Source organism: Phyllobates terribilis, unplaced genomic scaffold, assembly GCF_046119375.1.
Source record: "Phyllobates terribilis strain yellow unplaced genomic scaffold, ASM4611937v1 Scaffold_1__5_contigs__length_1240528914, whole genome shotgun sequence".
In the NCBI taxonomy this organism is placed as follows: Eukaryota; Metazoa; Chordata; class Amphibia; order Anura; family Dendrobatidae; genus Phyllobates; species Phyllobates terribilis.
Window position 1 is genome coordinate 1,150,241,148 of NW_027362761.1, and position 26,105 is coordinate 1,150,267,252.

Here is a 26,105-nt window from a genome sequence, read left to right on the forward strand (position 1 = left end):
CCTTTGGATAAAGTTTATTGAAGACGTCCTGATCCAGTGGACTGGAACGACTGGACAGTTTAAAGAGTTTGTCTCTTGAATAACAATGATGTGGGGCTTCGGTTAACGTCCGCTATACATGAACATCGATTAACTTTCTGAGATATTGTCATTGAGAAGAATGCGCAGGGCCATTTGGTCATTGACCTTTATAGAAAGTCCACAGCAACCAATAATTTTTTGGAGTGGAGAAGTCACCATCCCCTATCCCTGAAGTGTGGTATCCCAAAAGGGCAATTCTTAAGATTAAGACGGAATTGCTCGTCATTTGATGATTTTGAGAGGGGAGCTAATGATTTGGGGGAAAGATTTAGAAGACTAGGCTGCCCGAATAATGTTGTGACATCGGCTTATCATCATGCAAAAGGGATAGATAGGACCTCCCTCCCCCCTTATACCAAAGCCTAAGGATGATAGTGAGGGTAATGTTTGACTGAGAGGGATGTTCGATCATGGGTCAGAGGAGGTGATGGATATCCTAAGTAGGTACTGGAACATTCTTAAGATGGACCCTGATTTAAAAGATCTAGTAACAAATAAGGCATCGGTTACATATAGAAGAGGACGCAATATTAGAGATCGACTGGTGCATAGTCATCTGCAACCAGAGAAGACAGACCCGACCTGGCTTAATCGAACAAGAGTCACTGACACGTATAGATGTGGATCCTGCAAGGCCTGTGACTTTATGGAAAGGAGTGGTTAATTTACAAGTGATACAATGGGAAAAAGCTATACGAATAGGGAGTTTATTAACTGCCTAACAGAAGGAATTATATACCTGGCTAAATGTAACTGCGCGAAAAGTTATCTGGGCAAAACTGGGAGGCAATTTAGAAGACGCATTCTAGAGCACATAGGGGACATCAGAAGAGAAGAAGATACTCCCATTTCAAGACACATATGTGATAGGCACAACGGCAATGTTAAGGCGATTAGATTCCAAGGAATTGAGAAAATAAGACCGTCATAAAGAGGAGATTTGGATAATAAGTTACTTAGAAAAGAGGCTCGATGGATGTTCAGGCTAAAGACTGTAGCTCTTGTAGGACATGCAGGAATGCTGGTTTCTTTCGCATTCCTCACCTGTAATAAAGCTGTCAAACAGTCGCAAATCATGCACACGGGAGTGATTCAAACATCACCGAGTACGCTGAAGATACTCAGTACTCGTCCGAGCATACTCGCCGAAAGAGTTAACCGAACATACTTGCTCATCACTATTCAGCAGTGTAAAGTCCCCCATTTTAGATAAAAAGAGATATCTGTATATGGTATAACTACAGGTATTGGAGGAAAAAATGGGGAATAGATTACTTATTAGTCTATGAGGGTAATATTTATGAGTGTTAGGGCTAAGTTCAATAATAAGTTTTTTGCACGTGGTATGAAATTAAATGAATATCAAACACTGAGGTCTGCACCGGGTTCTGCACTATGATATAGTTTTTAAAAGTTTTAGTATCCGCTCTATCCCTGTTATAAGGATTAGTGGAGATAGACTGTATACAAGCACAGTGGATGATAAAAATATTTTTAATGTCCTAATAAAAGTTAAATTTTAGTTATCTTTGTTCACCACAGTCAGTAAATCCTAAAGTGTGGACAACGCAGATGTTTAAAGGCAGATGTTTAAAGGCTATGGGTGGTCTGGAACTGATTAAATCACAGCATGACATCGGCAGTGTCCATATATAAATCCATACATATTTTTGTTCCATAAAATATAGGTCTGATAATCTCATACCGTATGGCAAATTCTAAAATGCTTCTAAAAATCATCATTATTCAAACATCTTATAATTATTTGATGTTAACCATTTCATATAGAAATTAGTGAACCTGATAATACCAGTGGGTCACCACTACTGAGGCAGGTCAGAAAGCATATACTAAAACTTAGTTCAAAACATAAGCGTATTCTCCTGGGATGTTTACTGCTTTCTTTTTTAAGGATGTGCTAATATAAACTTGTTTTTACACTTCACCCCAGGTCGGGGCTTGAAATTCTCTTAGTGTAGTAAGCCGTGCCATACCGGTGTGCCAACACGGTAGAACTTCCATAGTTTACTCAGGACGATGTGCTTCCGAGAATCATGTTTGTTTTTTTTGTGCTGCACAAAAGATAATTTCACCTGAAGAACGAGAGTTTTGGTGGTTCATCTGGTGATCGGCAGCATGCTTACCTGGAAAGATAATTGTGAAACGAGCATTTTTAACAACACTCATTCATAATTATCTTGTCTCTTTACTCTTTCAGATGTTGTGTTGTGTTTGGCGAGCTTAACCTAATCTAGTCTGTAATTGGATTAGGTTGCATAAGCAAGCTGGTCATAGATAGTGATGTAATAATACATGCAGGCAGTTTATGGCAGATTAGTCTTCACTAGATACAGTCATGCCAAAGGTGTTGGCACCCTTGAAATTGTTCCTGAAAATGAAGTATTTCTCCCAGAAAATTATTGCAATTACACATGTTTTGTTATACACATGTTTATTTCCTTTGTATGTATTGGAACAATACAACAAAACAGAAAATAAAAGGCAAATTAGACATAATTTCACAGAAAAACCCAAGAATGGGACAGACCAAATTGTTGGCACCTTTCGAAAAATGTGGGTAAACAATTTTGTTTCAAGTATGTAATGCTCGTTCAAACTCACCTGTGGCAAGTAATAGGTGTAGGCAATATGAAAATCACACCTGAAACCAGATAAAAAGGGTAGACAGACGTTGACTCAATCTTTGTACTAATCATGGAAGACAGAAAGAGGCGAAGAGAATTAGCTGAGGACTTGAGAACCAAAATTGTTGAACAATATCAACAATCTCAAGGTTACAAGTCCATCTCCAGAGATCTTGATGTTCCTTTCTCCAAGGTGTGCTTCATAATCAAGAGGTTTACAACCTATGGCACTGTAGCTAATCTCCCCAGACGTGTACGGCAGAGACAAATTGATGAAAGGTTGCAACACAGGATAGTCCGGATGGTGGATAAGCAGCCCCAATCAAGTTCCAAAGAAATTCAATCTGTCCTGCAGGCTCAGGGTACATCAGTGTCAGCCCGAACTGTCCGTCAACATTTGAATGAAATTAAACGCTATGGCAGAAGAATCAAGAGGACCCCACTGTTGACACAGAGACATAAAAAAGCTAGACTGTAGTTGGCCAAAATGTACAAAAGTCAAAATCTTTCTGGGAAAGCATCCTGTGGACCGATAAGACCAGGATAGAGATTTTTGTTAAAGCACATCATTCTACTATTTACCAAAAATGAGGCCTACAAAGAAAAGAACAAACTACCTACAGTCAAATATGGTGGAAGTTCAAAGATGTCTTGGGATTGTTTTGCTGCCTCTAGCACTGGGTGCCTTGACTGTGTGCAAGGCATTATGAAATCTGAAGATTACCAAAGTATTTTGGGTCGCAATGTAGTGCCCAATGTCAGAAAACTGGGTTTGCGACCTAGGTCATGGGTCTTCCAGCAGGACAATGACCCCAAACATACTTCAAGAAGCACCCAGAAAAGGATGGAATCAAAGCACTGGAGAGTTCTGAAGTGGCAGCAATGAGTTTGGATCTAAATCCCATTGAAAACCTTTGGAGAGATCCTAAAATTGCTGTTGGGAGAAGGCGCCTTCAAATATGAGAGACCTGGAGCAGTTTGCAAAAAAAGAGTGGCCCAAAAGTCCACTTGAGAGATGTAAGAAGCTTGTTGATGCTATTAGGAAGCGATTGATTGCAGTTATATATTCCAAAAGGTCTGCAACCAAATATTAAGTTGAGAGTGCCAACAATTTTGTCTGGTCCATTTTGGCGTTTTTGTGTGAAATTATTTCCAATGTGCCATTTTTTTGTCAGTAGTTTTTGTGTTGTTCCAATACACACAAAGGAAATAAACGTGTATAATAAAAACGTGTAATTGCAATAATTTTCTGGGAGAAATACTTTATTTTCTGGAACAATTGTCGGCCATGACTGTAGATCATTTGATGCTGATGTCATAAGGGGAGTAAAATACAGAAGCCACAGGGCACAAGTGGAAAATAAAGGATGTGTTACCATATTGGCACCTGCATAATACTCCTTGTGGATGGTGCTTGCCACCAATCCAATAAGATGTACTCAACACTGGAGGGCCCAGTAGACCATAAAAAGGGGGTTGTTGCTCCACTAATGTCAGAAGCTCCAAGGTCCTATATTTAGTTTTCCTCAAAAAGTTCACAATTAATATTTCCAAATCTTAGATAATTCAGAACAAATGGGCCCCTATCCGAGAACAGACTATGGGCCCTGATCTCTAAATGCTTGTCATAAGAAATCTTCATCATGTGTCTCTAGCAAGTTCCTGTTACATAAGGCAAAAATAATTCATTGGTAGTTAAAACCATGAAATTCATTAGCTGAGACCTCTGTAAGGTCTCCTGTGGACTTATTGCACATGATATATTTGTCCCTGGAATACTGGTTCTTATCCTTTGCCAGTTATCGGCATTATCTTTAGGCAGAAGCCTATATTGCCGAATGCCTTGGGAATGCGCCAATGATCTTATCGAGGCAGGAGAACCACCCAGAAGTTCAGCTGAATGTTAACACAACATACTCGTCTTACCTTTAGCACAAATCCCTCAGGACAGGCATGATCATACTTGTACACCTTGTAGACTACTAGGAATACAACGCACGCCAGAAATGCCAAAGCAAAGAGGACGAGGACAGTAACCTGTAAAAAAAAAAGACAGATTTCAGAAATTCTCTCTTCTGCTTTGTTCTGTTCTATCTCCTAGATGCACAATAGATGGCTGGGTACAGTACATACCCTCATTGATGAGGTGCAGCAATTTGATAATTGTAGGAATTGAAGAGAATGTATAGAATGTATAGATGTATGTATTACTATCGCATGAATTCATAGTAATATAAATAAGACTGGATAAACTGGATGACAGAAAAATACCTATAGAACTTGTTGCTTCCGCATCCTGACTAGCAAATCTGCTTAGTTTATCCAGGGACTTATTCTTCATTGCTGCACAACTTGGTATATTTGTCGACTGGCAAAGCCTTTGTCAATATGGGCACGTGGCAATGGTGTACTTAAAATGGTTATCTGGTGAAAACAAGAAATCATCTATCCACAAGGATCTGAATTCTGGGACACACACGGATCAGCAGAACAGTGCACTTTTAACCCTGTTAGAATGGAGTGGCAGTGCACTCTGCCATTCCATTCTAACAGTGGCATCCTAGCTGTCAGACCTCCACCGATCAATAAGTTATTACCTATCCTAGGAATAGGTGATAACTTGTTTTCATTAAGAAATGAGCATCCCCATAGCAATAATAAAAATTAGGTCCCTTTCAGGTGCTCATTGATGCCATTACACTCCTAACCATCCATAATCCACAACAGGTAGACCTGGCCTTCATCCTATTCTGCTAATTTTTGCACATTCTCCACTTTGGTGCCTGCTTACATCGCAGAATTTATGGAGACATCATTGTGCACGTAAATCCTGTCCAGTCACCCAGATTTACCATGAATAATCCAATGTTCATCCGATCAAGATTGTGGCACTTTCCTTAACTTAGGGGGACACTTTCCCTGAGATATTGTCACGCACAGTGTAGGAAAGACAAAGTGCAACACGAAGGGATGAGGGGAAGGGAGCCCAGACACTGAGGAAAGAGGGGGTGGAAACCTCCTAGGCTGATCTGATATCACCCTGTCTTCCCTACCATCCCTATATTGGTTTCTCACCAGTCACCAATCAGGAACCTAAAACCCTGCATCTCCCTAGAGCTAGGCCCTGGCTAGGGAAGGGGGGGGGGGCGGTAGTCAATCCTAACTAACAACTTAAACAGCAAGGGGAGACAGACACAGGGGAAGTAAATTAGCTTGAGCCAACTTCAGAGAGATTACACACACTTCCTCTTAGCACCAAAGAGGAAGTAAGCAAACTGCAACAGCTCCAAGCCTTCACAAGGGGTCATGTGAATATCACCGGCACCTCACCTCTCTCTATAGCAAACAGGAAGTATTTAAACACCCAGGCCGGGGTGTCAATTAGCGCAGGGAGGTAGCCGCTGGGTCCTAGAGTGAGACAGATCTAAGAAGGTGTCTGCAATGCCAAATGAAGAGATCTCCTGCAACCAACTGCAGGGCAACTGTCTGTCACATCTGACATACCCGTGACAGATATTGCTGCTGTGATCATTAAAGTCTGATTTCGCTAAGCAGCCGCTAATTACAGATACAATGTGTATAAGAAGATGTGTTTGACAGCAACAGGACTGTTACATAGTAACATAGTTTTTAAGGTTGAAGGAAGACTAAGTCCATCTAGTCCAACCCATAGCCTAACATGTTGATCCAGAGGAAGGCAAACACTAAGCTCCACATTGGGGAAAAAAATTCCTTCCCGACTCCATACGACAATCAGACTAGTTCCCTGGATCAACGCCCTATCAAGGAATCTAGTATTTATAACCTGTAATATTATACTTTTCAAGAAAGGCATCCATGCCCTTCTTAAATTTTAACAGTGAATCACTCATTACAACATCATGCGGCAGAGTTCCATAGTCTCACTGCTCTTACAATAAAGAATCCCCGTCTGTGATTATGATTATACCTTCTTTCCTCCAGACGTAGAAGATGCCCCCTTGTCCCCGTCTCAGGCCTCAGAGTAAAAAGATCAGTAGAAAGGTCTTTGTACTGTCCCCTCATATACTTGTACATAGTAATAAGATCACCCCTAAGCCTTCTTTTTTCCACAGTAAATAACCCCAAGTGTAATAACCTGTCTTGGTATTGTAGACCCCCCAGTCCTCTAATAACCTTGGTCGCTCTTCTCTGCACCCGCTCTAGTTCAGCTATGTCTTTCTTATACACCGGAGACCAGAACTGTACACAGTATTCTAAGTGTGGTCGAACTAGTGACTTGTATAGAGGTAAAATTATGTTCTCCTCATGAGGTAAAGAATATTTATACCGTGTTAGCCAGTACAGAGGTCCCCAACCGCCGGTCCGCGGACCAGGACCGGGCCGTTGGGGTTTTTCAGCCGGTCCGCGGGGAGAGGGGGCCCCTCCAGCCTCCAGCAGGGCCGCCATCAGGGCATGACTGCCCTGACTCCAGTATGGGGCCCGGCCGGTAGGAGCCCCCTCGGAGCCCCCCTCTTGTGCGTCTCTCTCCTCATGGGGCCCCCGGCCGCATGCAAAGCGCCGGGTCCGGGACATCTTAGCGCTGCGCTGCTGCGGCAGCACCTTCATGATTCCCCTGACTTCCGGTCATGTGACGGCGCCGTCACATGGCCGGAAGTCAGGAGAACCTGGTGTCAGCGATTTGGACGAGCGCCAGGATTCTGCAGGGATCGCATGGGGGTAAGTATAACAAGTTTTATTTTTTTTTAAATACAATTAACTAGGAGTGGGGGGAATGGGAGATGCACATGGGGGGAGATGAGAGATGCACATGGGGGAGGGGAGAGATGAGAGATCCACATGGGGGGGAGGGGAGAGATGAGAGATGCACATGGGGGAGGGGAGAGATGAGAGATGCACATGGGGGAGGGGAGAGATGAGAGATCCACATGGGGGGAGGGGAGAGATGAGAGATGCACATGGGGGGAGGGGAGAGATGAGAGATGCACATGGGGGGAGGGGAGAGATGAGAGATGCACATGGGAGGGAGGGGAGAGATGAGAGATGCACGGGGGGTGGATGAGAGATGCACGCGGGGTGGATGAGAGATGCACGGGGGGGTGAGAGATGCACGGAGGGGATGAGAGATGCACGGGGGGTGGATGAGAGATGCACGGAGGGGGATGAGAGATGCACGGGGGTGAGCTGCACATGGGGGGGTGAGAGATGCACATGGGGGGGTTATGTTTACATAACTTTGTTGCCTTATGAAGGGCGGGGGGGGCCCCCAAAAATTTCTTGCACAGGGGCCCACTACAGTCTGTGTCCGCCCCTGGGATGAAGTAAATGCAGCTGAACAGCAGCTGTCAGGACAGCTGCCCTGTCCTGCTGCAGGGCGTGATGGGGCCTCAGTGATGCGGCCCCTGGCACAGCACATTATGTGGGGCTCCTGGCATAGCTCCTGGCGGGGACCTGGTCTACACTATATGATAAGTATGCACTAAACTCCAAATCCCTCCATTACCCCGCCCCCATATGACCAAAGCCCCGCCCACCCCACCCCCTCCTTGCTGGGCCATGGAAAAATGATCTTGCTTCAAGCCGGTCCCTGGTGCAAAAAAGGTTGGGGACCACTGAGCCAGTAGATAGAACAATGTTGGGACCTGAGAGTCCTCAGTGGTTGATACCTTTTAATGGCTAACTGAAAAGATGGTAAACGTAGCAAGCTTTCGAGACAACTCAGGTCTCTTCTTCAGGCTAATAATGACACCAAATCTGAAAACACATACATATGTACATAGGCAAAAGAAAAAAAAATCAGGACTCTCAGATTCCAACATTGTTCTCCTCATGAGCATCTATGCCTCTTTTAATGCATCCCATTATTTTATTTGCCTTTGCAGCAGCTGCCTGACACTGGCCACTAAACGTGAGCTTGTCGTCCACCAATACACCCAGGTCTTTTTCAGTTACAGTTTTGCCCAGTGTTTTACAATTAAGCATATAATTATACATTTTATTTCCTCTGCCCAAGTGCATTACCTTACATTTATCCCCATTAAAGCTCATTTGCCATTTATCAGCCCAAGCTTCTAGTTTACATAAATCCTCCTGTAATATAAAATTGTCCTCCTTTGTATTGATTACCCTGCAGAGTTTAGTGTCATCTGCGAATATTGAAATATTACTCTGTATGCCCCCTACAAGGTCATTAATAAATATGTTAAAAAGAAGGGGGCCCAATACTGACCCCTGTGGTACCCCACTGTTAACTGAGACCCAGTCTGAGTGTTTTCCATTAATAACCACCCTTTGTTTCCTATCATTGAGCCAATTCTTAACCCACATACATATATTTTCCCCTATCCCCATTGTTCTCATTTTATGTATCAACCTTTTGTGTGGAACCGTATCAAAAGCTTTTGAAAAGTCCATATACACAACATCCACTGCATTTCCTTGGTCCAGTCCAGAACTTGCCTCCTTATAAAAGCTGATCAGATTAGTTTGACAGGAACGGTCCCTCGTAAACCCATGTCGATATTGGGTCATGAGGTTATTCTTCTTCAGATACTCTAGTATAGCATCTCTTAGGAAACCCTCCAGGATTTTACCCACAGTAGAGGTTAAGCTTACCGGCCTATAATTTCCAAGTTCAGTTTTTGTCCCCTTTTTGAATATTGGCACCACATTTGCTATACGTCAGTCGTGTGGTACAGACCCTGTTATTATGGAATCTTTAAAGATTAAAAGTAATGGTCTATCTATGACGTTACTCAATTCCTGCAGTACTCGCGGGTGTATCCCATCCGGGCCCGGGGATTTGTCAACTTTAGTGATTTTTAGACGCCGCCGTACTTCCTGCTGGGTTAAGCAAGTGACATTTAATGGAGAATTTTTGTTATCACTAATCATGTTTTCTGTCATGCGATTTTCTTGTGTAAATACGGTTGAAAAAAAATCATTTAGCATATTGGCTTTTTCCTCATCTTCATCCACCATTTCACCCAGACTATTTTTAAGGGGGCCAACACTATCATTTTTTAGTTTTTTACTATTTATGTAGTTAAAGAATATTTTGGGGTTATTTTTACTTTCTCTGGCAATGATTCTCTCTGCCTCAATCTTTGCTGCCTTGATTTGTTTTTTACATCATTTATTTAATTTTCTATATTTATTTAATGCCTCATCACTACCTACTTGCTTTAGTTCTCTAAATGCTTTCTTTTTGTCACTTATTGCGCCCCTTACAGCTCTATTTAGCCATAGTGGTTTCCTCCTATTTCTAGCATGTTTATTCCCAAAGGGTATATATTGTGCACATGTACTATTCAGGATGCTAATAAATGTCTCCCATTTGCTTTGTGTAGCTTTATGTCTCAGGATATCGTCCCAGTTTATTGCACTAAGATCATCTCTCAACCGTTGGAAATTTGCCTTCCTGAAGTTTAGTGTCCTTGTAACCCCTCTACTACACATCTTATTAAAGGTTACATGAAAACATATTATTTTGTGATCACTATTACCCAAGTGACCCCCAACTCGTATATTTGATATGCGGTCTGGCCTATTGGTTAATATTAGGTCTAGCAGTGCCCCCCTTCTTGTTGGGTCCTGAACCAGTTGTGAAAGGTAATTGTCTCTCATAGTTGTCAAAAACCTATTACCTTTGCTTGAACTACATGTTTCTGTCCCCCAATGTATTTCAGGGTAGTTGAAGTCTCCCATAATAATGACTTCTCCTTGAGTCGCTGCTTCATCTATTTGCTTTACGAGGATATTCTCCGCTACTTCCATTATTTTTGGAGACTTATAACAAACCCCTATCAGTAATTTATTATTTTTTCCCCCTCTCCTTATCTCCACCCACAGGGACTCTACATTTTCATTAGATTCACATATATCCTCCCACAAGATGGGTTTTAAGGATGATTTTACATATAAACACACACCCCCCCTCGCTTGTTTGTACGGTCATTTCTGAACAGACTATAGCCCTGTAAATTAACTGCCCAGTCATGGCTCTCGTCCAGCCACGTCTCACTAGGATTTCCCATGAGTCACCCTTTTTGTAGGACCCCTAGTCACCATTGTGGTTCAACTAGTCAGTGACCAAGGCACCTGGATGGGGGACACGTATCTGAAATTTTGTCTTTTTTTTTCCAGTAGTCCTACCTCCCTAATGTTGGTTATCCACACTTTTTATGCTTCTTTTTCCTCTATGCTGATTTATGACCGCAGACCACATCAGAGTAACTTGAGCTGATCTTTGATGTGGTCATAAATAAGCTAAGAGGAGCACAGAAAAAGAGAGATAGAAGAGCTACGGGCTCTCCTGTCAGAAGGAGATCACTGAGAGATTCTCAAGACACCCTGCAGCTAGCAAGGGGCAAAGGAATAAGAAGACCATGAAAACCAACTAGCACAATTGTTTTTAGCCCATAAATATATTAAGCAATAAAAAAAGCAGCTGAATGTGGCCATATCCTTTAAACATTCATGTGTATATCCATAGTGGCGTAGTGGAGCATTTCCCTGATATACTCTCAATATACAGTGAAGCAGAATTTAGTCCTTATTCCAGACGGCACAATAAACACATTTGTTCTTCTGACTATTATCATTTCTCATTATGCCTGTAAATAGCAGTTGACATTACATATTGCCATTAATAGGAAGAGGTAGTTATAATTATGTAAACTTGTGCTGCCCATAAAATGAAAGTATTTACGACAACTAATTACTGTGCTTTATGTCTGCTTTCCTATTACCATTTATTATTGTATAATGGGATGTGTGAAGATGTGTGTGACTATTAAACACATATTATTGGGTAATCAATTAGAAGTGGAACACGTTTTTTTTTCATTTTACTTTCACTGAACATATAAAACTGGAGGAGAAGGATTAACCCAGTATGGTTTTGTGATGTATGTGATCACTGTAGATAACGTTTGTGTAATATAACTGTTATAGAGGGCACAAACAAAAGATGACCAAGCTATAGAGTAAAAATGCCTTAAAGATGTTGTCCCATAAACATTTTAATTAACAGATCTTGGAATAATAATAAATTCCATAATTGGATGTGTTAAAAAAAAGATGTTCCTGTACTGAGATAATCTAATAAATGTGCCCCTACTATGTACTATGTAATGTTTGTGTCTGACCACGCAAAGCTGCTCCAGTTCATGCTCAGCACATACCATAACTCTTGGCCAGGGAAAAAAAGCATAAGCCACTTATGATAAGTGAGTATTTATGCATGAAACAGCAGAGGCTTGCAGCTGCTGCTTTCTGTGATAAAACATTTGGCTGTTTGTTTTATCACAGGAGTGATTGTTTCTGCTGCATCTCCAGTCCAATGGGTTCATCATAATTCAAATCAGTGACATATAAGCCAGCAGCAGCTAGAACTCCTACGTCACTGATTTAATTTATAGCTCAGAGGGATGAAGAGGCAGCAGACGCACTCACTCCTATGATAAAACAGGCAGGAAAATGGGTTATGTCAAGCAAGAAAATACGTTACCTTAGAAAGCAGCAGCGTGAGCACCTGCAGCTTCATTTGTATACTCACTTATCATAAGTGACTTATGCTTACCCCCTGGCCAGGAGCTATGGTATATGCCTACCATGAACTAGAGCAACTTTATTTGGTGGGATACAGCAAATAACAGTATGGAGCAGGGGAACATGTATAAGATTATCTCAGCACAGCAACACTTATCATAAGTGACTTATGCTTAACCCCTAGCCAGGAGCTGCAGTATGTGCCGACCATGAACTGGAGCAGCTCTGCATGGTCGCACACAGCCATTACACAGTACACAGCAGGGGCACATTTATTAGATTATCTCATTTTTTTAACACAACCAATTTTGGAACTTATTATTATTCCAAGATCTAAGTAGCTTAGGGGAACAGATAACCTATTGTGTCAATGGTATTGCCTTAGCTATAAGGTAGACACTGCTTTGAAGGGCAGCAACTAGAGATGAGCGAATCTCCTGATATTTGTTTGTCAGATTTGCTCAAATTGGTTTGGCAGATTTGATTGAGTCCAAATAAAAATTGGTCCGAATAGAAAGTGTCCTGACTGTTTCTTATTATGCTAAGAGGTTTCTCCGGATCCCAAAGCATAATAAACGGAGAGTGAGGAAGGTGTTAATAATAATATCACACATTATACTCGCCTCCTAAGCCCACCCCTGACTCCGTGTTTCGCCTCCGCATCTTCCTGGTTCTCCTGATTTGGATGCCCACACGGTTACATGGGGGGTCGAACCGTGGGCCTCACAGGCAGAAAAACAGTAGAGGGCCAGGGATGCTGTTGCGGTGGGGGAGACAGTAAATAAGGAGTCGGGTAAGGGCCTAGGAGGTGAATATACAATATTTTTATTTTAACCCCTTCCCAGCCCTCGGAAAAATGCAATTTTGCTGGATGCATGCAAATTAATTCTCAACAATTTCAGATTAGCCAGAATCGTAAATTTGTGACAAATTAAGTTTGTTACAACTTGATTAACTTTTTCTAGCGTCATCCATATTTGTAACCAGGTAAGAAATCTGAATAAAAGTCTTCGGTATCATCTTGATAAAAGTATAGTATTCACTACTCAGCAGTCTCATTATTATAACAGACAGGATTACTATGACAGATAACAGAGAATCACAGCATTCATAATGTTACCGCTCAGCTCCTCTACCTCCCTGCACGGTGACCTCTCTGCAGATCACTGAGCATGCTCACACCACTCTCCCTTAGAAGTTATTTTCTGACTGAGGTTTCTTTTCCTAATGTGACTGTTGTATACCAAATATCTCAATTGCTAATCACAGAGCAGAAGAGCAGTACAGACATGATGGCTGCTCTTCATAATCAGGCATAGGACATTTGCAGAATAAAAGAAATTGCAATCAGTAAATAAAAAACATTAGTAAAACAACAAGTTTCAGTATCCGGTTTTAGTTTTGAAAGAAGAAAAACTAGTGATTTAGATAGTGTCCCTTTAATATAATGCAAGAGTGGGAGATTGCTATGGTGATATGTTTCATTGTCTATTTGGAAGACGACAATCGTTTCAAATCCATTTATTGACAGATTATAAAAGATATATACAAAAAAGTAAGTAAGAAGGGAGGGAAAGCAGAGGAGAATAGAAGGAATGGAATAAAAGGGAAGAGAAATGATAGAATGAGGTGAAAAAAGAAAGGGAAAGTTAAAAAGGAAATGAGAGCTAAAGGAAAGGAAAAAGGGAGAAAAATAAAGAATAGAAGGATGGAGGGAAGGAAGGATTGAAGAAGGGGTGGAGCAGGAAAAGTGAAGGAAAGAAAAAAGGAGGGAATGAAAGAGAAGAGAAAGTATAGAAAAGGGGGATTGAGGGAGGGAAGGAAGGGACTGGGAAGAAAAGAAGAGAGGGAGGGAGGAAAAGAAAGAAAGACAAAAGCAGCAAGGAACAGACAGAAAGAAAGAAAGAAAAAAAAAGACAAACAAAAGGAGTGAGGAACAGAAAGAAAGAGAATGAAAGAGTGAGAAAGAAAAACAACCAAAAGGAGAGAGGAACAAAAGATAAGAAAGCCAAACAAAAGGAGCAAGGAACAGAACAGAAGGAAAGAAAGAAAGACAAAAGGAGAAAGGAAAGAAATAAAGATGTACAAAGTGAAAGAAAAATTAAAGAAAGAGATAAACAATAGAAGCGAGGAACAGAAGAAAAGAAAGACAAACAAAAGGAGCGAAGAACAGAAAGAAAGAAAGACAAACAAAAGGAGCAAGGAACAGAAGGAAAGAATAGGAGAAAATGGAAGACAAAGAAAAAAAAAAAGGAAGGCGGGCAAAGCATAGAGAAAAACAAAAGGAGGGATTAAGAAAAAAGGAAAATAAAGAGCTTAAGATAGATGGATAAATAGCACAGAGCAGCTATAACTTCAACACAGCCGGCATTTTGCCAAATGTGTGAATTCAGCAACACCGTTATGCCTCAGGTCTTACCAATGTCAGTAATTTACAAATAATATTCTGTATTATAAGAGGACATAATTTCAGCAGTAAAAGCCAGATGTAACTGCACACATTTTGTGTTGTGGTCTGTGACACCCGGTCATTATTATTTGTGTCATGTATAGTGTAACATTGTGCTGCTGGGTAATTTCCTGCATATACTCTCCATATACAGTGAAGACTGGCAGTCACCGGGGGAAAATGCATCTGCAGAATGCCAGGTTGTATGGATTCATGGCTGGATGAATTACCTTGCGCTAGTGGATATGTGAGTTGTTTCATTGATTTATTTGACAGATCCATACACAGCTATGGATTTGGCCACAGATAAGTTATACTCCCTGAACTCTTGTCTTTTCAGCTGCAGACAAGTATATATGTGGGGAGTATATACCCTCTTTTACATACGGCCGATATATTATCTACTGAGAATCATATACACCAGGAAGCCAGCCCTAAATATTCACAAAACGAAGAAACCTCTTTCTCTAAATGATGGTTCTACTGAATTTGGTCCAACTAAATAACTCCTTTAATTACTGCGCGTTGCAGTGGAAACCCATCTAATATACAGTACAGACCAAAAGTTTGGACACACCTTCTCATTTAAAGATTTTTCTGTATTTTCATGACTTTGAAAATTGTACATTCACACTGAAGGCATCAAAACTATGAATTAACACATGTGGAATTATATACTTAACAAAAAAGTGTGAAACAACTGAAAATATGTCTTATATTCTAGGTTCTTCAAAGTAGCCACCTTTTGCTTTGATGACTGCTTTGCACACTCTTGGCATTCTCTTGATGAGCTTCAAGAGGTAGTCACCGGAAATAGTTTTCACTTCACAAGTGTTCTCTGTCAGGTTTAATAAGTGGGATTTCTTGCCTTATAAATGGGGTTGGGGCCATCAGTTGTGTTGTGCAGAAATCTGGTGGATACACAGCTGATAGTCCTACTGAATAGACTGTTAGAATTTGTATTATGGCAAGAAAAAAGCAGCTAAGTAAAGAAAAACGAGTGGCCATCATTACTTTAAGAAATGAAAGTCAGTCAGTCTGAAAAATTGGGCAAACTTTGAAAGTGTCCCCAAGAGCAGTTGCAAAAACCATCAAGAGCTACAAAGAAACTGGCTCACATGAGGACCGCCCCAGGAAAGGAAGACCAAGAGTCACCTCTGCTTCTGAGGATAAGTTTATCCGAGTCACCAGCCTCAGAAATTGCAGGTTAACAGCGGCTCAGATTAGAGACCAGGTCAATGCCACACAGAGTTCTAGCAGCAGACACATCTCTTCAACAACTGTTAAGAGGAGACTTTGTGCAGCAGGCCTTCATGGTAAAATAGCTGCTAGGAAACCACTGCTAAGGACAGGCAACAAGCAGAAGAGACTTGTTTGGGCTAAAGAACACAAGGAATGCACATTAGACCAGTGGAAATCTGTGCTTTGGTCTGATGAGTCCAAATTTGAGATCTTTGGTTTCAACCATCGTGTCTTTGTGCGACGCAGAAAAGGTAAACGGATGGACTCTACATGCCTGGTTCCCACCGTGAAGCATGGAGGAGGAGGTGTGATGGTGTGGGGGTGCTTTGCTGGTGACACTGTTGGGGATTTATTCAAAATTGAAGGCATACTAAACCAGCATGGCTACCACAGCATCTTGCAGAGGCATGCTATTCCATCTGGTTTGCGTTTAGTTGGACCATCATTTCTTTTTCAACAGGACAATGACCCCAAACACACCTCTAGGCTGTGTAAGGGCTATTTGACCAAGAAGGAGAGTGATGGGGTGCTACGCCAGATGACTTGGCCTCCACAGTCACCAGACCTGAACCCAATCGAGATGGTTTGGGGTGAGCTGGACCGCAGAGTGAAGACAAAAGGGCCAACAAGTGCTAAGCATCTCTGGGAACTCCTTCAAGATTGTTGGAAGACCATTTCCGGTGACTACCTCTTGAACCTCATCAAGAGAATGCCAAGAGTGTGCAAAGCAGTCATCAAAGCAAAAGGTGGCTACTTCGAAGGACCTAGAATATGAGACATATTTTCAGTTGTTTAACACTTTTTTTTATTAAGTATATAATTCCACATGTGTTAATTCATAGTTTTGATGACTTCAGTGTGAATGTACAATTTTCATAGTCATGAAAATACAGAAAAATCTTTAAATGAGAAGGTGTGTCCAAACTTTTGGTTTGTACTGTATGACCGCAGTGGATCCCCCAGAGTCGGAGCCTTATTTTTGCAGTGTCTTTCCCTATAGCATCTACGACACATGCCCCCATAATAATGTTTGTCACCGGCTACCCTCATAACTAGAGGTCACACATGTCTATGGTTTCGGCTACACATAGGCCTCTCTGCAAGTTCTTTCACAGCTCCAGGTGTATGTGCCTCAGGGGCAGGACAAGTTGTGTAGGTGGAGAACAGGTGGTATCAGAATGATGTCTGCTTAAAGGTGTTGGCCACTTTATCTATATTTTAACATGGGTGTTGGGGACATGATTTGTGGGAACTTACTAAGATATAAGTAGTACAAGTTCTCCTCCTGTACTTACTAATAGAGATGAACGGTGTTCGACTAGAACTGTTCGCCAATCTCAAATTCGAGCTGTTTTGGGCGGTGTTCGAGCCGTTCAACGAACTCGAACGATTTGCAAAAAATCCGGCTGTTCGAGGTTATGTTCGATAACTGTTCGTGCACCAAAAGCGTAACTGGATTTTTTCACAGTAATACTGTTAATCAATGTTAATAGACAGTTTCAGTGTAGAGTGGGCGGTGGAGGGGCAGGGGATGGATCTCTGCAGAAATAATGACGATCTCCATTTTTTTTTCCCGCATTCACAGTGGGGAGGTGCAGTCTGTCAGCCTATCAGCAGCGCACACACGCAGCGAAGTGCTTTTTTTTTTCACACAAGCAAGGGCATGTATCATTGGCTGTGTATGTCACATGTCCTTGCCTATAAGACCCAGCCATTTTCCCCGTCGCCACCATTTTCTCACTGCTGCAGCTGAGTGTTAGACGGCACCGCTGCTGCTGTGGGCGCTATACAGTATAACTGTGTGAATTGCGAGCGAATTTCCAGTTACATAGAGAGAGAGGTTTAGGGAGTAGGGACTAGTTCTAATTGCAGCCCTTTTGAGGGCTAGGTTACAGCAGTTCATAGCACTTTTTGCCAGGCAGGTCTGTGCCAGTGCTGTGCAAGTGTTTTTCACAGCATTTGGCGAAATGTAGCTCAGCCAATCCTTTTGGGCCTGTAGCAGTGTCTGGTAGTCAGTGGAGTAGCCCATCTGAAGCAAGCTACACCACCTGTGTATCTAATAACAATTTTTTACTGCATCTAACCCAGGAAATCTTTTTGAGTCTAGTAGCAGTGTCTCATAGTCAGCGGAGTAGCCCACCTGTGAAGGAAGCTACACCTCCTGTGTATCTAATTCTAATTTTTACTGCATCTAACCCAGGAAATCTTTTTTGGGCCTAGTAGCAGTGTCTGGTAGTCAGCGGAGTAGCCCACCTGTGAAGGAAGCTACACCACCTGTGTATCTAATAAAATTGTTTTACTGCATCTAACCCAGCCAATCCTTTTGGGCTAGTACCACAGTTTGGCCACTCTGCTCTGCTCAGTTTCCATCCATCATTTTTTGTGCAAACACCTACAGAGTTGCCAATTAGTTAACCACCAAAATGAGTGCCAAAAGGCCTGCTGCTGGTGGAAAGGGGAATAGGCGTGCTGGAAAGGGAAAAAAAGGTTGTGTCCATGGGGTAGGTGGTAAAGCAACAGTAACATCTGCAGAAGAAAGACCATCTTCCAGCCAAACTAAGATGTCTACTTCTTTTCGTGGACAATGTGATATGATCCCTTTCTTACGGACACGCCCATCGCTACAAATTCCAGATGAGGCACAAAAACAGCAGGTGCTTCAACGGATATCAAGTGCTCCTTCAAGTGGGCTCTCCTCCACCTCAACTTCAACATCACAAATACTCCAGTCCTCAGAGGTGTCACCCCAATCGCACTTGCTTCCTCACAGCTCCCAAGTCTCCAGCTGCCCGTCTGAATATGGGGTAACACAGATGGTTGAGTCTGCAGAGCTGTTTACTCATACTATAGCCTGGGAATCAGAGGTCTGCTCCAGAGCTTCTGTGAATCCAGACGAGGAAATGATCTGTACTGATGCCCAGAATGTTTATGAGTCGGATCCAGGACCAGATGAAGAAGGTTCTGAGCATAATGTAGACCCTCGTTCCCAAACTGTAACTCCTGTTGGTGGAGACAATGATGAAGACGATGATGAGACTCAAATACCTGATTGGAGCGACAACTTCACTTTTCGGTCAGGGCAGGAAGAGGTTGGCTCTGAGGACGACGGGTGTGAGAACACACAGGGTGATTATGACGAGGTTGGAGATCCCATTACTGTCAACCCACAGTCAGCCAGTCGATGAGGTCAGCAGAGGAGGTGGCTGAGGATGCAAGTGACGACGAGGTTAGGTTGCGCCTTCCTGGACAGAGACGGAGTACTGGAAGCACGTAAACAACTGCATCCTCAACCACAACTCGGCCTCTGACCACAAGTCGTGGTGGCTCTTCAGGTCGCATGGGCTCTAAGCCTTGCATAACCTGGGCATTATTTGAGATTGCAAAGGATGACCCAACTCATGTTTTCTGTAACATTTGTCACCAAAAGCTAAGTAGAGGCCAAAAAATCTATAGTTTGAGTACTTCATGCATGAACCGTCACATGGATATGAAGCATAAGTTGCAGTGGGAAGCTCACTGTGCTACAATGCGGCCTAGCGGGCCGGGCCAACCACCGTCTGCCCCATCTTGTGCATCTGTGGCCTCTTCATCCTCTGTGACTAGGGGGACAGCAGTCACACATGTTTTTGGACGCAGACCTGCCACCTCTTTACCCGCAACAGCCAGTGTGATTGGCAGATCGTCAGTTCATTTGGAAGTGGAAACACCTGTTGGTGTTGAGCGCTCTCTGACATCGAGAGCACCACCTTTGGATCAAGGCAACATAACATGTCCGCCTGCATCTTCCTCACAGACCGGCAGTTTGCCGGGGACACCCTACTCAACCCCGTCTAAGCACAACAGCCAGCCCTCTGTCCCTCAGATGTGGACAAGTAAAAGACCATTTCCTCCTAGCCATGACAAAGCTAAGAGGTTGAATTTCACCATCTGCAAGCTCTTGGCTACAAAAATGCCTCCTTTCCGCCTGGTGGACACAGAGGATTTTCGAGACCTTATGTCCGTCGCAGTGCCCCAGTACCAGATGCCCAGTCGCCACTACTTCTCAAAGAAAGCTGTGCCTGCGCTACACCAGCATGTCGCACACAGCATCACCGCTTCCTTGAGAAAGTGTGTGTGACAGGGTGCATTTCACCACAGACACTTGGACGAGTAAGCATGGACGGGGGCGTTACATGTCGCTGACTGGGCACTGGGTAACTATGGTGACAGCAGGATAAGGGGCTGCTGTCCAAGTCTTGCCGTCCCCACGAGTTGTGGGTCAATCCTCTTTATCTAGAAGTTCCTCCACTGCTTCTGCCTTCTCAACCTCCTCTCGGTCCTCCACCTGCACCCAAAGCCTGTCTGGTAATGCCACCCGCGTTCTAACTGCGCAGAAGAAATGCTGCACACCTCCTTACTATGCTGGCAGCAGGGCTCAACGGCATCAGGTGGTGTTTACTTTGAAATGTCTGGAAAATGTGAGTCACACAGCTGAGGAGTTGTGGTCAGCTCTGGAGACCGAGTTTCATGAATGGTTGTCTCCACTGGACCTGAAACCAGGGAAGGCCGTGTGCGACAATGCTGCAAACCTGGGTGCGGCCCTTCGCCGGGGCAATGTCACACACGTGCCTTGTATGGCTCACGTGTTGAACCTGGTTGTCCAGCAATTTTTAGCCCACTATCCCGGACTAGATGGTCTTCTGCAGAGGGTACGGTCGCTGTGTGCTCACTTCCGCTGTTCGCATCCCACAGCTCAACGACTTACATCTCTACAGAAGTCGTTGGGCCTGCCAGTTCACCAGCTGAAATGCGATGTGCCGACACGATGGAATTCAACTCTGCACATGTTGCAGCGACTGTTGCAGCACCGACGAGCCCTGGTGCAATACGTTATGACTAGTGTTGAGCCACCCCCGTAGTGTTCGAGTTCGGTTTGGTTCGTCGAACACCCGTGTGTTCGCCGAACTGTTCGTCAAACACCTTCGAACACCGTTAAAACCAATGGCAGGCAAACAAAAACACATAGAAACACATAGAAAACACCTTCAAAGGTGTCCAAAAGCTGACAAACTGCTCAGAAGACACAACTAACACATGGAAAAGTGACAAGTACATATAGTCATGCGAAAAGAAAAGAGGTGGAGGAGTAAAAGGAGGGGGAGACACAGATATAGGCATGTCATGCCCTTCTAAAATCCAAAAAGTGAGAAGCCGACACGTTCAGTCCGCTCCTGCCCGTGCCACCTCCGTGTCGCCGGGTTTGTGCCAGAGCCGCGGTGAACCCTGACGGCCAGCCCCCCTCTCCCAATACTGGTGCCTGTCCGCTGGTGGGTCGAGCGAGCCCCCCTGTGGTGGAGGCAGCTCTAAGCTTTTTAATTTAAATTGTCTCTCTAATTTGAATAAATACACTTTAAATCCATTTACAAGGATCTATTGGAGGGCAAGTCTCATGCCAGCAGCCGCGTAATTCCAGCTCCAGTAGCGTCCACTAAAGCTGCTGCAGTTAAAAAGCTTTTATAAGGATCGAGCTCGGCTGTCCACCGCAAGGCATCCTACTACCAGTCCGAGCCCCTATGCCTTGGGGTGCCTCCTGATACTCTTCACTGAGTATCCCGTGGTCCCGAAGCATTTCCTTTGAAAAAATGAAGTGTCCAAACTACAGGTGGTGTAGCTTGCTTAACAGCCGGGATAATCCGCTGACTAGCAGACACTGCTACTAGGCACAAAGTATTTCCTGGGCTAGATGCAGTTAAAAATTTGTAATTAGATACTCTCATTGGATGCTGAGAAAGCATTCCATAGAGTCTCCTGGCACGCCATATATGATTCTCTTAAAAAGCTTGGGGTAGGGGTCTAGGGGACCCCTTTATAGCCAAAATCACGGCCCTGTATCGCAATACGTCACCTAGGCTGAAGATAAATGGAACTGTAGCACCCTGAGGGCTCGGTTGCTACAGAGGTATTGCACCTTTGTGAAGAAAACACGGAGAGTGGTGGTCATGGGGGATTCCCTGTTAAGAGGAACAGAGGCCGCTATCTGCAGACCAGACATAACCTCAAGAGAAATGTGCTGTCTTCCAGGAGCAAAAATTAAAGATGTGTCTGACAGGATATCAAGACTCTTCAGACCTACAGATCACTACCCATTCCTGCTAATACATGTGGGGACAAATGACACCGCAAGAAAGGACCTGGAAACCATCTGCAGTGACTTTGAAGACTTAGGCAAGAAAGTGAAAGAATTGGGAGCGCAGGTGGTCTTCTCATCCATCCTCCCAGTGGATGGCCATGGAACAATGAGGTGGAATAAGATTCTACAGGTGAACAACTGGCTACGTCGATGGTGCCGTCAACAAGGATTTGGATTTCTGGATCACGGAATGAATTACCTATACGATGGACTACTTGCTAGAGATGGGGTGCACCTAACGAAGACTGGAAAACATGTATTTGGAAGTCGCCTTGCTACACTCATCAGAAGAGCTTTAAACTAGAACAATGTGGGAAGGGAAGCAAAAGGCCAGAAAAAGCCATACAGCTGACAAATACTATTGAGATCTCTGCTACTGGAAGTGGAAAAGAAGAACAAAGACAAAAAAATCTAAATAATAAAAATATGGGAGGAAGAGAAACCAATCACAAACTAAAATGTTTTTATACAAATGCACAAAGCATGGGCAACAAACAAGGAGAATTGGAACTACTAATGCAGGAAAAGGAATATGATGTCATTGGAATCACTGAAACTTGGTGGGACGATACACATGATTGGAATAAAAGGCTAAAAGGATACAACTTATTTGCAAGAAACAGACTTGATAAACGAGGAGGAGGTGTTGCATTGTATGTTAGAAAAGCGTATATCTGCACAGAGATTGAAGCTTCAGAGACTGGGAGTTCTGTGGAAACTGTTTGGGTAAGAATACAAGGAGAGAACAACGGAAAGGACACCATTGTAGGCATTTACTACAGGCCACCTGGGCAAGCTGAAGATATGGATGAACTCTTTATGTATCAAATGACCAAGTTCTCCAAAAAATATGACGTAGTGGTCATGGGAGATTTCAACTATCCAGACATTTGTTGAGAATCTCTCTTAAGTAAAACTAACAGGTCAAGCAAATTCTTATCCTCTCTTGCTGACAACTTTATCTTCCAAAAGGTAGGGGAGAAAACAAGGGGATCTGCTACTTTGGATCTAATCCTTATAAACAGGGAGGAAATGGTTGAGGAGGTAAAGGTGGCTGGGACCCTAGGAGGCAGCGATCATGCTATTATAGAATTTTGGATAACTAGAGGAGGAAGACATGTGAAGACTCAAACTTCAAGGTTAGATTTTAGAAAGGCAGATTTTAAGAGACTCAGAAAGAGAATAGGAGGGATCCAATGGCTGGATGTCCTTAAGGACAAAAATGTCCAGGAAGGATGGGAAATTTTTAAAAATGAGATTCTCAAAGCACAATCGTTAACAATCCCGAAAAGTAGGAAGAATGGGAAGCATTTAAGGAAACCAGGATGGATGAACACAGAACTTAAACACATGCTAAAAAGAAAGAAAGAAATGTTTATTAAATGGAAAGAGGGAGACATATCTAAAGAAGATTATAATGCAGTCTGCAGATCCTGCAGGGCACGTATCAGGTTAGCTAAAGCTGACAATGAATTAAGGCTTGCAAGAGATGTCAAAAGCAATAAAAAAGGATTTTGGGGGTATGTCAAAAGTAAAAGAAAAGTCAAAGATGCTATAGGATTTTTACAGGATGAAAATGGAGAAATGGTAAGAGAGGATGTTGAGAAGGCCGAACTTTTTAATTCCTATTTTGCATCTGTTTTCTCTCAGAAAGAAAATGTAACATCAACTGATCTTCACTGTCCTTTTAAAGGAATAGAGGAATCCAAGTTATCAGTAAACAGAAAGATTGTGAGGGAATATTTAGCTAACATAAATGAGTTCAAGTCTCCAGGTCCAGATGAATTACACCCCAGAGTACTGAAGGAGATTGTAGAAGAAATTTTAGAACCACTCTCCATAATCTTTGAAAATTCTTGGAGAACAGGAGAAGTCCCAGAAGACTGGAGAAGAGCAAATGTTGTTCCTATCTTCAAAAAGGGGAAAAAGGTGGACCCAGGGAACTATAGGCCGGTGAGTCTGACTTCTATACCAGGAAAGATCTTTGAACAAATTATTAAACAACATGTATGTAAGTACATGGATAAGAATGAAGTGATTAACCAGAGTCAGCATGGGTTTGTAACTAACAAGTCATGTCAGACTAACTTAATTTCCTTCTATGACAGAATCACTGACTGGGTGGATCAGGGAAATGCTGTAGATATAGTATATCTTGACTTCAGCAAAGCATTTGACAAAGTATCTCACATCATCCTTATTGAAAAAATGACCAAGTATGCAATGGACCAGGCAACTGTTAGGTGGATTCATAACTGGCTTAGTGATCGGACTCAAAGGGTGGTTGTAAATGGCTTCACATCCAGCTGGATGAATGTCTCAAGTGGGGTACCACAGGGCTCCGTCCTGGGACCTGTATTGTTCAACATCTTTATCAATGATTTAGATGAAGGAATTGAGGGTAAACTGATTAAATTTGCTGATGACACAAAGCTAGGAGGGATAGCTAATACTAGAGAAGAGAGAGAGAGGATTCAAAAAGACCTAAATAAACTGGAGCAGTGGGCAGCAACCAACAGAATGGTTTTTAACAGGGAAAAATGCAAAGTACTACATCTGGGCAATAAAATGAAAAAAGCATATACAGAATGGGAGGAATAGAGCTAAGCAACAGTACATGTGAAAAAGACTTAGGTATACTAATAGATCATAGACTGAACATGAGTCAACAGTGTGATGCAGCAGCAAAAAAGGCAAATACAATTCTGGGATGTATTAACAGAAGCATACAGTCTAGATCACGTGAAGTCATTATCGGTCTTTACTCCTCTTTGGTCAGACCTCATCTGGAATACTGTGTACAGTTTTGGGCACCACATTTTAAAAAAGACATCGACAAACTGGAGCAAGTTCAGAGAAGAGCGACCAGAATGGTGACTGGTCTGCAAACCATGTCCTATGAGGAACGGTTGCAGGATTTGGGAATGTTTAGCTTGCAAAAAAGAAGACTGAGAGGAGACTTAATAGCTGTCTACAAATATGTCAAGGGCTGTCACATTGTAGAAGGATCATCTTTATTCTCATTTGCACAAGGAAAGACTAGAAGCAATGGGATGAAACTAAATGGGAGGAGACACAGATTAGATATTAGAAAAAACTTTTTGACAGTTAGGGTGATTAATGAGTGGAACAGGCTGCCACGAGAGGTGGTGAGTTCCCCTTCAATGGACGTCTTCAAACAGAGGCTGGACAGACATCTGTCTGAGATGATCTAGTGAATCCTGCTTTGAGCAGGGGGTTGGACCAGATGACCCAGGAGGTCCCTTCCAACTCTACCATTCTATGATTCTATGACCTCACCCAGAGGTGTGATATCTCACTCTCAGGTAAGGATGTAGTGTGGATCAGGACCCGACACCTGCATGCCTTACACCACATTGCCGTGGGGCAGGGCGACCAATATGCCCCTGAGATGGGCACGACAGTCCCTGTCCCTGGCTGGAGTGGGGGGAGGGAACACTGAGGAAGGGGAACCCTGTAGTGCAGGAGCAGGGAGGAAGCAGTTCCTGGGTGCATTGAGAAGGGAGTATAAAAGGTGGGCACCATCTTAGTTCAGTGCAGAGAAGTCTGAGCAGAAGTGGCAGGGAGCAGGGGCTCTGCATGAGCTCTGCTCCGGAGGCGGGCCTAGTAACAGAGGCCCAGGCCTGGAAGAGGGAGAAGGAAGGAAGAGGAGCGGAGAAGGAACGAGGAACGAAGGGATCTCAGGGGGTGCGGACGGGCGAGTCGCCACCGCACGCCCGAATCCACCTGCGTGGAGGGGTCAGGCCAAAGGGGGAGACCGGTCCCCGAAACTAGTGGAGGCAGGAAACGACCCTCAGCTAGAAACAGGAGGCTGTGACATTTTATGTGGCGCAGCTCCTCACTACACCCGCTAGGAAGGCACCACATAGGGTCAGGGAAACTGGCGCCAAGTTTACCAAGAGGAGGCCCGAGGCAGCCGGACAGAAGGGTTGGTAAGAAAGGCCAGACAAAGGACACACAAAGGGGG

At 43.3% G+C, this 26,105-nt stretch overlaps 1 protein-coding gene across 1 annotated transcript in view; it reads right to left on the reverse strand.

Moving 5' to 3' along the window:
* The window catches only part of NSG1 (neuronal vesicle trafficking associated 1), a 115,083-nt gene that overhangs the window by 37,864 nt on the left and 51,114 nt on the right, over positions 1-26,105 (reverse strand). Inside the window, exon 4 of the mRNA XM_073648406.1 lies at positions 4,653-4,763. Within this exon, the coding sequence (XP_073504507.1) occupies positions 4,653-4,763 (111 nt within the window). The remainder of the gene's footprint in view (positions 1-4,652; positions 4,764-26,105) is intronic.